At 51.3% G+C, this 16,687-nt stretch overlaps 2 protein-coding genes across 2 annotated transcripts in view; one reads left to right on the top strand and one right to left on the bottom strand.

Annotated features, from left to right (window-relative positions):
• Window positions 1-4,508, top strand: part of PIP4K2B (phosphatidylinositol-5-phosphate 4-kinase type 2 beta) — a 28,495-nt gene extending 23,987 nt beyond the window's left edge. Inside the window, exon 10 of the mRNA XM_021067062.2 lies at window positions 392-4,508. Within this exon, the coding sequence (XP_020922721.1) occupies window positions 392-472 (81 nt within the window). The 3' untranslated portion in view covers window positions 473-4,508. The remainder of the gene's footprint in view (window positions 1-391) is intronic.
• A 1,402-nt stretch (window positions 4,509-5,910) lies between these two features.
• PSMB3 (proteasome 20S subunit beta 3) lies at window positions 5,911-16,469 on the bottom strand. Its single transcript, NM_001144902.1, has 6 exons — window positions 16,402-16,469; window positions 15,907-16,091; window positions 13,240-13,347; window positions 9,125-9,302; window positions 6,828-6,922; window positions 5,911-5,980 (listed from the first exon to the last, which is right to left on the bottom strand). Exons 1-6 carry the CDS (start codon window positions 16,402-16,404, stop codon window positions 5,932-5,934), a joined length of 618 nt encoding a protein of 205 aa, NP_001138374.1. The 5' UTR covers window positions 16,405-16,469; the 3' UTR covers window positions 5,911-5,931.
• Window positions 16,470-16,687: the final 218 nt, after the last annotated feature.

Here is a 16,687-nt window from a genome sequence, read left to right on the forward strand (position 1 = left end):
TGGCTCTTTTCCCCAGGGCTGCTGGGCATGTCGTGCATCTTGCTGACTGCTGGTAATGGCTTTGTTTGTGTGCCCACGCTGCACCCCAGAGGCCTGTTTCTCCGTGGACCTCAAGCTGCTCTCCTCTACACAAGGGCCCCCACAGAGCTCTCGAGCCTCTCTGGCACCTCCCCACTGCCTTGGCCCTGCTTCGCCGCGGGCAGCCCGGGGTGGGGAATCAGAGGAGTGGGGCGAGGGCAGCTCTGAGCCATGGCAACCATTTCTCAAGGTGGCCTGGTCGCTGGGGGGCGGGCAGTGGTATCCAGTGGCTCCTGAGTACCCAAGCCCCCCCTAGGGGCAGCCTTCTGCTTCGGGCCCAGGGCCCTGACCCGATTCATCCTCTGTGTTACAGGCGGGGGCCGAAATCTCGACTGTGAACCCTGAGCAGTACTCCAAACGCTTCAACGAGTTCATGTCCAACATCCTGACGTAGTTACCTTCTACCTTCAGCCAGAGCCAGAGTGCTGGACGTGGGGTCGGGGACTGGAAGACGGGGAGAGGGTGTCATTGGGGTAGACGGGAGGGCGGGGAGCAGCGTGGGGGCGGGGAGGGTCCTCAAACGCAGCTGCAGCCTTGACGCTGGAAGGGACTCCAGCTGGGGAGGACGGCTGTGCCGTGTGTGCGCGTGCGCGCTCACGGGGCGGCCCCACCTTCTGTTCACCTTCATTTCCCCTCCCCATCTGGCCCAGGTTGAAAAAGGGTTGCCTTTTTGTTACGTTGTCACCTCGTAAGGTACCTTGAGGCTAGAGCTGACTTTGTGGGTTTCTTTGGGTTTTGTTTCTGAAACGTCCTTGCTCCGGATTTGCTATTTATAATGATGGATGTCGTCGCCCTATCCGCCCTCCCCATCTCCGCCCTGCCCTCAGTTCCCTTCAACGAAAGAAGCACCCAGAGACCCAGCCAGGGGTCCTCTCAGAGCCCAGCGCTCTGATGCCGGAGGAGAGAAGGTTGGACCCCTCAGCCCTGCTGCATCTGATCTTGCCTGGATTGACTTTCCAATTTTGTGGAGTATTTTGCACAGCTTCCTCCACCTTTCCGCCTCGGATCCAAGTGAAATGTTACGTGATTCTTCCATCTAAGTGCTCTCCCTCCTGAAGGAACGTTCCGGATCAACATCAGGTGTCTTGGATCAGAATCAAAGGTCTCCGAGGGCAGCGTGTTCATCCTCGTGGGATGGTCAGGGGTCGGGGCGGCTGGGCTCTCAGACAGCTGGTTCTCAGAGAACCCCGTGATCGTCGCCCGAGCCTCTGGGCTCGCTCGGCCCCTGGAGTTCAGATGTCTCCTCTCTAAAGCCTGTCTCCCACTGAGTCAAGGGCAACGAGGAAGCGCCTTTGGATGGAATGGAACCCTTGTGCTGAAGTGCGTATCTCCCCTTGGGAAGAGCCGAGGAGGAGCAAATGAGGTCTGACGCCCTCCTTCCATTTGCTTCCCTCCAACCTTCTCCCAGGCAGGGGAGCTCGTAGCTGGGGGCAGATCTCTGCATGCCTGGGGTGCTCTTTGCAGGGCTACCTCTTCAAGCCCCGGGCTACCCTGTAGGCGGCAGGGAGTGGTGTTCCCCACCTTGGAGTGTGGCACCCAAGCCTGAGGTCGCTTCTGAGCCACTTGAGGACCTGACCCAGGAAATCCAGTTTGGAGGCTTGAGGTGCGGTGTGACCTGGCCCCAAGCTCGGAGCTCTGTCTCCTTGATGCCGCCCTCTAGACATTGAGCAGATCTGCCACGCGCAGGCCTCCTCGGGAGTGGCATTCTGCAGCCTCCTCCAGGATCGCCCTCCACCTTCTGCGCCTGCTCCCCAGGCCTCAGCATTGAGATGCCGTCAGAGCGGTCTGGTCTGGCCACAGAGAAAGCAGCCCTGTGTTGGGGGAGGCACATTCCTGCGACTTCTCACCTCCTCACCGGGAACTGGGGGTTTGGGACGAGATGGTGAAACTTGTAGATAACTCCATGGATGGAAAGAAAGCTTGTGGAACCCTTTTGAATGAGGGGATTGGTTTTCTTGGCTCCCTCCACACCTGGCCAAGCTTAGCTTCTGGAATAAGAATGAGCACATCTCTGCCCCACCCCACAGCATTTAGGACAGGGAGGAACGGAGACTGCATTCTTGAACTCTACCGGGGCGGTCGGAACCCTTCTGGAAGAGGCAGACGGGGGGTGGGGGGCACACGACTGCCCCGGCCCCAGGCAGGGGCTGTAGGTCGCTCCGAATGTCAGCAGCAAGACTGCAGAGGGACGTGGGGAAGAGCTTGGAACCAGGCGGCTCACGGAGAAAACAGACTTGACTTAGGAAGGGACTAGTAGGAATGGTGTTTGGACTTGATTTCCCCACCTCCTCATCAAGAATGGAAATTGGATCTGCCCCTCGCCAGGCTCAGCCTCTCCAAAGCGTGGTGGGCTGTCCTCCAGCAGCCTCCACAGCCTTGGGGCCCCACCGGCTTCCTGCATTTGGTCTGCTGATCATGTTGCCGTAATGTGCACGCAAAGTGTAACCAGTCGTATCGGTGAAAGGTGAGCTCCCAGATACCTAACTTCTTTAACAGTGAGTTCTTGTGGGGGTTTCTTTTGGTGTGTGTGTGTGTTTTGTTTTTTGTATATTGTTTACATTATGAGAGGTAGCATTCTATTTTAAATGCTCTTTTTGTTTTCCTGACAGTATTGTTGACTGGGTCGAAACATTTGAGCTGTGGTTTGGTGGATTTAAAAAAAGGTTTTAACGGTTTTTCTCTGGGCTGTCTTCAGAACCTTGGGTTTGGTCCTCTAATTCCTTTGGCATTCGGATGTTTAAAAGCTATTTATCTTGGTTTATACACATTTCCCCTCTTCTTTTCTTTCTGTAACGATGATGTTATATTTGGTTTGCAGTCTGAATGTAGAGAAAGTGAAGTGATCCCCAAACTCTTATCCGCCCCCCTTCTTTTCTCCAAGTCCCACCATGCCCTCTGGGCAATAGAAGGTGTCCCAGGGGTAGGCTCGCCCCTCACCGTCACTCTTTGGAGCCATGAAGACAAGCTGAATGGTCTTACGGGATCCCAGAATAATGTCGGGTCTCCCAAGAACAAAGGGATAAAAATCGGACCTGGCTGCCTGGGAGAGGCCTGGATGGAACTGAGGGCAGAATTCCTTTCATCCTCCCCTCACGCCCCGCCACTGACCCAGTCACAGCCTCTCCCGGCCTTCCCCGTCTCCTTCTGAAAGTCGATGGCCGAGAAGACCCTATGGTCTCCCGTCTCCCCACCAAGGCGACGGGTTCTCTGAAAACTCCACCCAGACCACTGGAAGGAGGCTTCTGGCCTTTGTTCCTGTCCATGAACCACTGTCTTTGTCCCCCAGTGCAAGCTCCCTCCCTGTGCCCTGCAGTTTGGGGGTCACAGGGCAGGCTAGGAAGCCAGCAGTTCCAGGAGCAGACCAAGGCAGCGCTTGATCCCTCCTCCTCTAGCTCAGGGGATGCTGGTCGGTGGCACCTGCTCTGAGTTGCCCCTGTGACTGCGCTCAGAGGCACTCCCGAGGTTCCCACCACAGGCAGCTGGACCTCCCTCCCCCCTCTTCCGACTTTTGTTTCTCTTGCCTGTCTTTAGGCCTCCAACAGGTCCCCTGGTAGTGCTCAGGGCTTGGGACTAGACACTCCTGCCCTACTGACTCTCCTCTCTAGTCTGCCAGGGCCTGCCCAGCGAGGTGGACCAGAGACCCAGGACTTTTCTCAGTAGCCAGTCCAACCCCCCCAAATTATCTTTCTACCAGTTCAAGTTGAGAGAGAGAAAAAATTTCAGCAACCCCCCAGCACTTGAGCTACTCAAGTGTAAGGGGCCAGAAGGGACAGTGTGTTTAAAACAGCCCCTAGACAGCCTTAGACCTGTGGCTCCCCCAGTCCCAGGGACCTCACTTCTTTCTGGCAGAAACGTGGGCAGGGGGTCCAGCCTGAGCACAGGAATCAAAGGGAAAACGCACTCAAACTGCCCCCACATCTACCAGCCATCCGCAGGGGGCTGTAACACAGCCCTAGCCTTCTGAAATGTGCCACTTAGGACGAGCGTCTCCAAAGGGAAGAGGATTATCGGCTGTCCCCAGCAGCTTGTGCCAAGAGCCTTTGGAGGCTGGGGAAGAGATTTCCAGAGGAGCCCCTTCCCCTTGCTCAGAGCCATTTTCGGAGGAAGTGGGGTCCAGCAACCTTTGGGGGAAGGCCTGGTGCTGCTCAGCACACACAAGCATCAGGTCAGATCATTGTAATAAAAAAATGTGAATGAAGTTTAGATTCCGCTTTGGGGGGAACAAGATAAACCACCACCCCACCATATGTGTGTGACTTCTCAATTTCCCGCTGCAACTTCCATTTTTTAAATAGGAATTTTCAGCCCCCTGTGCTTGTCTAATGTCTGCTCGGAACAATTCGAGACCCTGTTACTGTTTTAAAATGCATGCATGTTAAGATGAATCTCCAACCCGAGGAAAAAAATAAAACTCAAAAAAGCTTTGTGTACACACCTGTTCTGTGTGGGTCCTTTGGAATCGAGGCTTTTTTCTTTTTCATAATGAAAAGGTTTTGGTCCCAGTTTCAAAGGCTGCTTGGGCTGAATCAGGGTATGGCTTGAATTTGAAGACAGTCGATGACTTGGCTCACCCACTTTCTGATACAGTCAATAAGCGATGGTTTAGGAGCACAAGCACCAGAGCGCCTGCCTGTCCTCCGTAAAGACCACGCTCAGGAGGAGGGGACAGGCCGCACCTCCCCTCCTTAGCTGCGCAGAATCAGCACCTGCGGGGAGCCCCAGGCTTGACACACCTGCTCCAGCTCTCCCTTGACCAGGTGACTTTGAACAAGTCACCTCCGTCTGCCTCTGGTTCTCCACCTGGGACTCTCTGAGCTTAAAACTTAGTGGTTCTCAAATGTGGTCCTGGTCAAGCGGTATCAGCAGTAGCTGGGAATCATGAATTCTCAGGATCCTCTGCAGATCTGAATCAAAAACCGCTTTAACAAGCCCTCGTGTGATTCTCATGGAGGCTCAAGTTTAAGAACCACCTGCTGGAGTTCCCGTCGTGGCGCAGTGGTTAACGAATCCGACTAGGAACCATGAGGTTGCGGGTTCGGTCCCTGCCCTTGCTCAGTGAGCTGTGGTGTAGGTTGCAGACGTGGCTCGGATCCCACGTTGCTGTGGTTCTGGCATAGGCCAGTAGCTACAGCTCCGATTAGACCCCTAGCCTGGGAACCTCCATATGCCGCGGGAGTGGCCCAAGAAATAGCAAAAAGACCAAAAAAAAAAAAAAAAAAAAGAAAAAGAACCACCTGCTTATTAGGGCATGTACTACAGGCTGCAATCACTGGGGGAACTTAAGCTCCCGAGGTGGCTAATGTGCAGCCAAGGTTAAGAAACACACTGGTCCACAAAGATAACACGTGTGGCTCCTTGGCCAAATTTTACCCAAAACAACTACAGAAGGTTTAATAGTTTTCCAAGAATTGAGTAAAAACGATTCTAGGCTTTGGAGTTAGATGGAACATGGCTTTACATCCCTGCCCTACCACAGACTGGCCCTGGGCGATGTTATTTAACTGTCATTAAACAAGGATAATGTCAACTACCTTAAGTCCACGTGACGGTTAAATCCTAGAAGGTGTGGGATCTGGTGTTGCCGTGAGCTGTGGTGTAGGCTGGCCGCTGCAGCTCTTGACTCAGCCCCTAGCCTGGGAACCTTCATATGCCGCAGGTGTGGCCCTAAAAGGCAAAAAAAAAAAAAAAGGAAAGAAATCCTGAGGGCTAAACTAAACCTCGAGTAGCTATCTGCAGCTGCCCAGCTGGGAACAGAGATCTGTGGTAAAACATTCAAAGACAAAGGAGGAAGAGTGAAAGAAAATCTTTTATTAAAAAAAAAAAAAAAAAAAAAAAGGTGGGCTCTGGGAACCGCTAGTCCATTCGGGCCTTCAGTGTCCTCGTGGTGATTTTGTCCTTCTCACTGCAGAGGAAGAAAGTCACAAAACATCCACACTCATCTAGACTGCAGAATAAACTAGAACAAAGAGCTGTCCTCATTCTGGGGTTAACCGTTTTGTCCATGTTGCATGAATATTAGCTCGGTCCTCAGCCCTCGGTGACGAAGGGGAGAAGGGCGGAATCCCCACAGGTGGAGCCCCAGACAAGGGAAGGAGCTCCCCACGCCTAAGGAGGTAAGGGGTTTCACCCCAAAAAAGGTCCCTGGGTCGTAAATTCTCTGAGTCCGCCCAATCTGCTTTTCATGGTAACTAGCAGGTTATCCCGAACAAAAGGGCCCAGGTGCTTATTCTGGGCTGGTCCCCAGGAAAGCTGTCGGGAGGATACCTTGGGCCCTGCAAGTCAGGTGCCTGGTGAGAGCCCCGCACAAGTAAGAGGGAGAAGGGGAGGCAGTCAGGCATCGGGCTGGGGGCTGGAAACTGTCCCCAGAGCGCAGTACACCACGCGGCTGGGGGTTCCATGCTGGCTTCAGTTGAGAGGGGAGAGGAGCCACGCAGGCATTATTTCGATCAATCTGCAGTAACCCTGCTGTGGCTCATCCCTACACCAAGTCCCTGAGACTTTGGGGACACTGTTCAGGAAGGAAAGAAATGTCTCCTGTGAGCAAGGGGAGGAGACTCGGGGTCATGGAGCCCTCTCTGGACGGAGGCCAGGAATCGGGGTAGGCTCCCAGCGGCCGCCCTCAGGAAGCGGGCCTTTCAGCTGTCACGGGCCTGCTGCAAGTGCCTCATTTCCCACCCGATGGGGTGTTCGTGCAGGAGGGGAGAGGCGGGCGTCTGCAAGGCTTCCGGAGTCTCCCAGCGCATACTCACATGACGTGGACGATGACGCCCATGCCCGACACCGCGTCCCTGTCCACGGCGTTCAGCATGGCTTGGGAGATGGTTTCAAACAGGTGCTCTGGATCCTGCCAATAGAGCGGAAGCCCTTTAATCCCCGGAGCCTCGGACCCTGATTTGGTCTGGCTCCGCAGGACTCTCTTCTCTAGGCTCAGGGTGCCTGGCTCTGGCCCCTCCCAGGCCTGGAGTGAGGGATGGTTCCTTGGATGTGAGAAGCCCCCTCAGCTCCTTCTCAAGAGGGAAGCAGGGTTATAAAAGGTGAAATTCAAGCCCCGAACTTCCTACACTAACCAGCAGCGTGACCTTGAGCAAGTCGCATGTCCCTTCCGTAAGCCTCAATCCCTCTTCTATAAAATGGAGAGAAGGGAGTTCCTGTTGTGGCTCAGCGGAAATGAATCTGACTAGTAACCATGGGGATGCAGGATGGATCCCTAGCCTTGCTCAGTGGGTTAGGGATCTGGTATTGCTGTGAGGCTGTGGTGTAGGTCACAGACAAGGCTCAGATCCCCTGTTGCTGTGTCTGTGATGTAGGCTGGCAGCTGCAGCTCTGAATTAGACCCCTGGCCTGGGAACCTCCATATGCCACGGGTTCGGTCCTAAAAAGCCAAAAAAAAAAAGACACCCCACCCCCACCCCCCATGAGTCTGATGGACTCTCCTCCTGGGTGGCCCAGAGGTACCTCGAAATCCAACCTGTCCAACCATGAACCTATTTCCTCCCAAACCTGTTTCTTCTCCTATATCCTCTATCTTCATTGGCCTAGCTAGAAAACTCAAGTGTCCTCAGTATCTCTGCCTCCTTCATTTCTTTCTTTTTTTTTTTTTTCTTTTTACAGCCACACCTCGGCGTATAGACATTCCCAGGCTAGGAGTGGAGACAGAGCTGCAGCTGCGGGCCTTCAGATCCAAACCGCGTCTGGGACCTATGCTACAGCCTGCAGCAATGCCGGATTCTTAACCCACTAAGCAAGGCCAGGGATCGAACCTGCATCTTCACGGACACTATGTCAGGTTCTTAACCCACTGAACCACCAAGGGAACTCTCACTTTCCTCATTTCTATTTTAGGTGATTGAGTCCTCTAGACCCGGCTGCCCTGCTCCGCACCTGCTACTCTCTTTGCTCAGGACCTCAGCGCCTCCCGCGGGCCTCTGGTTCCTCAGGTTTCTTACAGCCTTTGACATGATGCCAAAAGAAAAGGTTCAAACTGCTGCTCACGGCCTTCCAGGCATTTCAGGTCTCTTCCTGAGCTCACGCCCTGCCTTCCTCTCACCCGCCTCTGCCCACCCTCCAGCAGCCACAGCAAGCTCTTTCCATCACTGAACACACTTGGCCCTTCTCGCACCTTTGCACAGGCCGTTCCTTCGGCCAACCGGGCCCTTTCTTTCCTCTTTTTCCTGGCAAACTTCACTTTAACAGGTATCTGGGTGTTTGTCTTGCTTCATTAGGCTGCAATAAATCCTTGAAGACAGACTATCTGGTTTCCCCAGAGCCTAGCAGAGCTGGCACAGTGGCCAGCGCTCACTGTCAGGCTCTGTTCCAATCTCTCCCTGCGATTTCCTCACACCACCGCTCATGAGGTCGGTTCTGGTGTCACCCCCACTCTACGGCTGAGGGACTGGAGGCGCACGGACGTCAGGTGACTCCCCGAGAACATAACCAATTAAGTGGTAGGTGGAAGTGGGTTTCCAACCCAGAAAACCTGGTTCCAGAGCCCATTCTGCTGAGCTGTCCTTAACCCTACACCCTGTTAAATGCTTGCTGAATGGGGAGCTCCTGCTGTGGCGCAGTGGAAACAAATCTGACTAGGAACCATGAGGTTGCGGGTTTGATCCCTGGCCTTGCTCAGTGGGTTAAGGATCTGGTGTTGCCGTGACCTGTGGCACAGGTTGAAGACGTGGCTTGGATCCTGCATTGTTGTGGTGTAGGCTGGCAGCTGCAGCGCCAATTGGATCCCTAGCCTGAGAACCTCCATATGCCACGGGTGCGGCCCTAAAAAGCAAAAAGCAGAAAAAAAAAAAAAAGTTTGTTGAATGAACGGAAGAACTCTGTAAGCCAAATGTGAGAATGAGCTGTTATGGCAAATATCTGACTGAGGGCCCACACCAAGGCCCTGGCAGATTGTTCTGGACACTCTTCCCAGGCTCAGCAGCTTGGCTTTCTCTCCTACCCGCATCCTTCTCCCCATTACCTGCCAGGTAAACCCACCTTCCCCTGATGGCCGAGGGGCGGGCCCCTCAGAACCCCGCCCCACTCCATGCCGCCAACTCACCATGTCGGGTTCCCAGAGGGACTCACACATCCCGTACATTTGTTCCGTGCAGGTGCCACTGACCACAAAGTCATCAGTCACCATGGGGCAGCCGATAAGGTCTAGAGAGCAAATGAAGGGCTTAAAGGTCTTGGGGTCCAACCCGGCGATGACCGGCTCAGTGTAGTAGGGCCCAAACCTGCGGGATCAGGAGCAGAGAGAGACCAGAGCTCAAGAGCATTCGCTTTTCTGGCCAGGCCTATTCAGACCAGGCCCTGGGCCAGACGCAGGGGGGAAGGCAGAGGGCCTGTGTGGGACCCTCCCTTCCCGTCTCCTGCACCAAGCAGTGTGCGAAGGCTTTTCCTCCTCTTCTCTGACACTCACTTGGTGTTCTTCTCGCCCCCGACCCTCTCTTCCTCTTCCTTTTTTGGGGGATTCTATGTTTCCCCCTAATGTTCCCTGTCCTCATCCAGGTCCTGTCACCAATCAATCTTCTATGGATACACCTCTACCTTTACTCTTTTCCCAAAAAAGGATTTGAAGCAGTTTGTAGGAAAAAACACTGAAAAATAACACTAAACCAATATGGATGGAGCCAGAGATGATCAGACTAAGTGAACTGAATCCGAAAGAGGAACACAAATACACCATCACTTACATGTGGAACCTAAAAAATAACACAAATGAACTTATTTACGAAACAGAAACAGACTCAGAGACATAGAAAAGTAATGGTTACCAAAGGGGAAGAGGAGTAAGAGCCTAGGATTAACGAGTACAAACTACTGCATATAAAAGAGAGAAACAACAAAGTGCTACTGCGTAGCACAGGGAACTATACGCACTATCCTATAATAAACCATAGTGCAAGAGAATATAAAAAATGTGGATATCAGAGTTCCCATCACGGAGAAGTGGAAACGAATCTGACTAGGATCCACGAGGAGGCATTATCCATGTCTTATATCAGCACCTGGTAATTTTTTTGTTTGTTTTTTAGGGGTGCACCCATGGCATATGCAATTTCTCAGGCGAGGGGGTCCAATCGGAGCTACAGGTGCCAGCCCACACCACAGCCACAGGAACGCAGCAGTCGGGCTGCGCCTGCGACCTATACCATATTTCATGGCTACGCTGGATCCTTAACCCACTGAGCGAGGCCAGGGATTGAACCCGCATCCTCATGGTTACTAGTTGGGTTCGGAACTGCTGACCTACAATGGGAACTCTGGTAATTCCTTTTTAAAAAACCATTTATTTATTTATTTTTTATGGCTGCATCCATGGCACATGGAAGTTCCCAGGCCAGGGACTGAATCCACTGTGGAAATGCCAGATCCTTTAACCCACAGTGCCAGCTGGGGATCAAACTCATGCTTCTGCAGTGAACTGAGCTGCTGCAGTCAGATTCTTAACCCACTGCACCACAGCAGGAACGCCGGCACTCAATAATTTCTAAGGGCATGATCTTAAGCTATGGCTCTGTAAAAAATCCTTCTACATAAAAAGTTACAGGAGTTCCTTTGTGACACATCAGGTTAAGGATCCAGCATTGTCACTGTTGTGGCTCAGGCAACTACCATGATGCAGGTTCCATCCCTGGCCCAGAAACTTGCACCTGCTGTGGGTGAGGCCAGAAAAAAAAAAAGAAAAAAATACGTATATATATACATATATGTATATATATATATATATATATAACTATAATGAGGAAGAAGAGGTTGGCGTAGCATGTTTGATCTGGTATTTCTCAAACAGATCTCTAGGGATCAAATTTCTATAAGAAATTTTAATTTTTTGGGGTTTTCCTCTCAATAAATGAAAATAAAGTTAATATAAGAATGTCCTGGGGAGTTCCCATGGTGGCTCAGCAGGTTAAGAACTCGATGGTATCTAAAAGGACGCAGGTTCTATCCCTGACCTCGCTTAGTGGGTTAATAAGGATCCAGCATTGTTGTGAACTGCAATGAACTGTCACAGATGTGGCTCAGATCTGGCACTGCTGTGGCTGTGGTGTAGGCTGGCACCTTCAGCTTGGATTAGACTCCAAGCCTGGAGTTCCCACTGTTGTGCAGCTAATTAAAGATCCAGCACTGCTGCAGCTGTGGCAGAGTTCACAGTAACTTTCATATGCCACAGGTGTGACCCCCCCACCCCACCCCGCTGCCCCCCAAATGTTCTGAAGCTCTAGCAGTTGAGGACTCAGTGCTGCCACTGCCATGGGCCAGACCTCCGAGCCCTGGCCCCACATCCCTTATTATCTGGGTAACAACTTTAAAACTCCTATCAATGAAACAGTTCAGGGCCTGTGTTTACACTTCCAGTCACGTCAATGCTAAGGTGCCACCTGAAGGTCAGTGTTTAAGTTTACTGGCACTGGCAGTGTTTCCAGAGGTGCCTGGATGGATTCTCTGAGGTCCATGAGAAGTTTTTCACTTTATTTATTTATTTATTTAGTCTTTTTAGGGCTGCACCCATGGCATGTGGGGGGTTCCCAGGCTAGGGGTCGAATCGAGCTGTAGCTGCCAGCCTACACCACAGCCACAGCCATGCCAGATCCGAGCCACATCTGTGACCTACACCACAGCTCAGGAAAACGCCAGATCCTTAACCCATTGAGCAAGGCCAGGGATTGAACCTGCATCCTCATGGTTACTAGTCAGATTCATTTCCACTGAGCCACGATGGCAACTCCCAGACTCTTTTTAATGTAAAAAACTTCTGGAGTTCCCGTCATGGCTCAGTGGAAAGAAATCTGACTAGTAACCATGAGGATGCAGGTTCAATCCTTGGCCTTGCTCAGTGGGTTAAGGATCCAGTATTGCTGTGAGCTGTGGTGTAGGTCTCAGACTTGGCTCGGATCCTGCTTGGCTGTGGCTGTGGCATAGGCGGGCAGCTATAGCTCTGATTTGACTCCTAGCCTGGGAACCTTCATGTGCCGCACATGTGGCCCTAAAAAAAAAAAAAAAAGTCTGTACATCATTCAGTTTTGTAAATAACTGCATTTCCAGCCTACCTGCTGGAAAATCAATGATTTCAACTGGGCCTGTAGCGAAAACTCCTGGTTACAATAGCTAAGAATCTAGAATTTTTCAGGTCAATGTCCTATGTTTTTATTACTTTAAGTAAACACAAGCCATTAAATATATACCTAAATATGAATTAATCTGTATAATTTTGTAACTTTCCCCCATACTTGAAACTAATATAAATCAATTATACCTCATTTAAAGGAAAGATTTCTCCCCTCTCATAAACCAAAATCAAAAGGTTTAAAAAATCTTTTAAGCCTTTTTCATCTTGAGATTTTGATAAGCACTGTTACCACATACAGCAAACTATTCATAGCCAAAGATATTACTGGGTCACTGCTGTGGCGCAGATTTGATCCCTGGCCTGGGAACTTCCACCTGCCATGGGTGCAGTCAAAAAGACAAAACAAAACAAAAATCAAAATAAATAAATAAATTTTTTAAAAGGCAGTAATATTGCTCCAGGTGCGGAAATGGCAAAAACTTATGTTTTGAAAGCTAAAGAGTACTTTTACAACTTTTCTATAAAGTCTAAAATTATTTCAAAATAAAAAGTTAAAAAAAAAAAAAGAAGGAGAAAGAAAGAGTAGTTCCCGTCGTGGCACAGTGGTTAACAAGTCCGACTAGGAACCTTGAGGTTGGAGGTTCGATCCCTGGCTTCACTCAGTGGGTTAAGGATCTGGCGTTGCCCTGAGCTGTGGTGTAGGTTGCAGATGCAGCTTGGATCTGGCGTTGCTGTGGCTGTGGTGTAGACTGGCAGCTATAGCTCTGATTGGACCTGTGGCCTGGGAACCTCCATATGCTGTGGGTGTGGCCCTGGAAAAAGACCAAAAAAAAAAAAAAAAGAAAAGAAAAAGCAAGGTCAATCTATCCTCTTTTCACCAAGTTTTTTATTTTTTAGGGTCGCACCTTTGGCATATGGAGTGGTCCCCAGAAGACAGGGGAAAAAAAAAAAAAAAAAGGAAAGAGACCCATAAAATAAGGATACTATCCTGCAAATAAGGGTGAACGAGGAGGACTCGCCTTCCTGGGTACCCCCTCCCTACCGCTTGGCCCATCAGGGGCTGCTCCTTTCCCCGAGTCCCAGGCTACGCTTCTGCTTACCGTCTCTCGTACAAGAGGTTGGCCACCATGCTCATGAGGGTGTAAGGCTTGATCTGCCGCCCTTCCTTCAGCTCATACAGGTTCAGCCGGAACTTGAGGCGCTGGGCACTGTGGCAGGAGGAGAAAAGTAAGTGAGTCTTTCTGTTTGGCTTTTTAGGGCAGTACCCGCAGCATATGGAGGTTCCCAGGCTAGGCGTCCAATCGGAGCAGTTGCTGCCAGCCTACACCACAGCCACAGCAACGCGGGATCCGAGCCGCATCTGTGACCTACACCACAGCTCAGGGCAATGCCAGATCTTCAACCCACTGAGTAAGGCCAGGGATCGAACCCAAAACCTCATGGTTCCTAGTTGGATTTGTTTCCACTGTGCTACGCTGGGAACTCCGTAAGTCATTGCTGAATGTCCCCCGGTGTCTGCCTTGTGGAGGTCAGGAGGTACGTAAGGAAAGACAGAACCCCAGCCCCAGCCAAGACTCCTGGGCCTCCCCCAGGGATCTTCTCACTGCAAGTCCAGCCTCATGTCCACTTTTAGGACTTGTCCAACGTGGTGCTTCTACCTATAAACCTGCCACTCCGCTAACCTTTTTTTCTCCTACTTTCTTTGACATGAGAAAAGGGGAGTTAAGAAGTGCATTTTCCCCCTACTTTTTTGAGGAATAGCTTATGCATTACCCTTCTGACAGGGGTCTGCCTGCAGACACAGTGAAGGCAGTTTACACAGTAGAAAGCAGTGAACTGAGAGAGCTGACCTGGGCTAAGCCTTAATGTTTCCATCCCTGAGAGACAAAATAAATCATCTGGCAGGGAGATCATGTATGGAGATCACATATAAAACCGCAAAGTCTTATATGTGTTAATAAGAAGCAAGATGCAGGAGCTCCCGTCTTGGCGCAGTGGTTAACGAATCCGACTAGGAACCATGAGGTTGCGGGTTCGGTCCTGTCCTTGCTCAGTGGGTTAACGATCTGGCGTTGCCGTGAGCTGTGGTGTAGGTCGCAGACGCGGCTCGGATCCCGCGTTGCTGTGGCTCTGGCATAGGCTGGTGGCTACAGCTCCGATTCAACCCCTAGCCTGGGAACCTCCATATGCCGCGGGAACGGCCCAAGAAATAGCAACAACAAAAAAGACAAAAAAAAAAAAAGCAAGATGCTGTGTTTTGGGGTTGTTGTTTTCTTTTTTTTTCTTTTTAGGGCCGCACCCAAGGAATATAGAAGGGTCGAATTGGAGCTGCAACTGCTGGCCTACACCACAGCCACAGCAATGCCAGATCTAAGCCAAGTCTGCAACCTACACCACAGCTCACGGTAACTCGGGATCCTTAACCCACTGAGCGAGGCCAGGGATCGAACCCACATCCTCATGGATACTAATCAGATTCGTTTTCTTCCCTCTTGAAACTTTTGTCTTGACTCTTTCCCACTGGCCTCTCTTCTTTCCCCACTGCTAAATATACAGCTCTTGAGTTGCAGCTTATTTTTTCCCTCTATGTTTTTGGCTTTCCAGAATCTGTTCCTATAGATTTCACAGATCACCAATGCCTATCCAGCCCTGAGATATAATCTCAAGACCCCAGTTGCTCCAGAGGTATTTCTGCATGGTTTACTTTGTGCCTTTACAATTGGTATCAAAATCAAAGTTGCCACCTTTCCCTTAAAACTAGTCTTCCTATATTTCAGTCAACATGCTCAAAACAGAAATCATCTTTCAAACATTTTGGGGAGTTCCCGTCATGGCTCAGCAGTAACAAATCCGATGAGTATCCATGAGTGACGCAAGTTCTACTCCTGGCATCACTCAGTGGGTCACGGATCTAGCATCGTGGTGAGCCAGGTCACAGACATGGCTCGGATCTCGAGTTGCTGTGGCGTAGGCTGGCAGCTACAACTCCAATTGGACCCCTAGCCTGGAAACTTCCATATGCCCACAGGGTGCAGCCCTAAAAAGACAAAAATCCAAAAAACATTTTGCCAGCATGCCAAGTACTAGGGTAAACCATAAAAACAGATAAAAAAAGACACAAACCTTGACTTCAATGGGTAACTCTTTGGCTTCACAATATCCTTGTCACTGCTAAGACTGGTCAGTGACCACTCTCAGAAATGCCCTCCTTTCCTTTCCCACCACGCCACCCTATTAGGACCTCAACCCTCAAACCTGGATCATCAGGAGAACCACCTATTTCAACTCCTGGACTCTCCCTTCTCTCAAAGAACCACTGTCAACTAGGTAACTAATCTAGCAATTAATATGCTCCAGCTCATTATGGGTTAGCTATCTTTCTGCATGCCTGCCTTGTTTCCCAACGAGTGCCAAAGTTCTTTAGAGACTGAGCACGAGCTTTGGCCTCAGAGATTGGGATCCTGGGTGACATTCATTAGCTTACATTTGGGGCAATAAACCCTCTGAGACACTCAGTTTCCTCATCTGCAAAATGGGACAGCAACATGGTAATGTTAAGAGGACTAAAGTCCATGGAGGTAATAAGGTGCCATCCACAGCGTCTGGCACAGAGTAAATGCTGCTAAGTTGTTCGCTTTCTGTGTCCGGCAAGGTCTCAGATGCAATGGTGTTGTTTGATAGATGACTGACACCCAGGCCACTCAAACCGCTAGGCAAGGCTGGTCCAAGAAGAGGCGTGGGTTTGGGTGGGGACCCTGGATACTTACACTGTCTGGACGTCTGTGGCGAGCCCGGCCAGGCCGATGTATAGCCGGTCGCCCATGGGAAAGATCTTCTGGAAGTCCGTGGTCACCATCTGGGCCTGGATCCCGAAGCGCCTGTCGGCAGCGATGGCCACACAGTTCTTCCCCTTCATGGCCATGACGGCCCCTCCGTTATAGGACATAATAGACTGGGGCAGACAGAGCGGAGGGGCTCAGCGCGAGGGGCCAAACGCGGCCACGGCCCCCGGCGCAGCCCCTGATTCGGAGACTTCTGGACGCATCCTTCTCCAGTCTGAAGGTGCCTGAATGCCCCAACTCCAGCTCTGCGGGGAGCCCCCACTCCCCGCCTTGGTCCTCACTGCGGTCCGCTCCCCCTTCAAACTGGAGTCGTTTCCTTCAACCGACCACCAGGCCTCTCCGCCTCCCCAACTCCCCATGACCCCACTCCTTGTTCCTCAATCCCTACCCCATGTCCCTTCTTCTCGCTCCCCATCTCACCATGATTGCAGTGTATTAGGACCTCCAATCGCCACAATTCCTGCGAACCGGCTTTGGGCCTCACTGCGCACCCACTCTCGCTGCTTTCTCTCTATTGGCTGAGAGGCCGACCCTTCCGGGACACTTTGGCATTCTATTGGCTATGCTTCCTTGTCAGTCATCAGTACAGGAGTTTGGTTGAGAGGCCAAAACCGAGGTGGGGAAATCGCAAAGTGAAAAGTCACTGTAAGTGCGGAAGAGCCCGGTGTCGCGGTGCAAGCTGGGATAGCGGTGGACCCAGTCTTGG

This window comes from Sus scrofa, chromosome 12 (genome assembly GCF_054392235.1).
Source record: "Sus scrofa isolate SSC_HxYL_T2T_F1_AM1 chromosome 12, Sscrofa_HxYL_maternal_Yorkshire_Landrace_v2.0, whole genome shotgun sequence".
NCBI lineage: Eukaryota > Metazoa > Chordata > Mammalia > Artiodactyla > Suidae > Sus > Sus scrofa.

What these genes read in the sequence shown, in the direction of transcription:
- PSMB3 (NM_001144902.1), bottom strand. An exon ending in AACCTCTTGTACGAGAGACG is followed by an intron (nt 9,303 to 13,239) that starts GTAAGCAGAAGC and finishes CTGATCCCGCAG; the next exon opens with GTTTGGGCCCTACTACACTG. An exon ending in GGCGTCATCGTCCACGTCAT is followed by an intron (nt 5,981 to 6,827) that starts GTGAGTATGCGC and finishes CTTCCTCTGCAG; the next exon opens with TGAGAAGGACAAAATCACCA.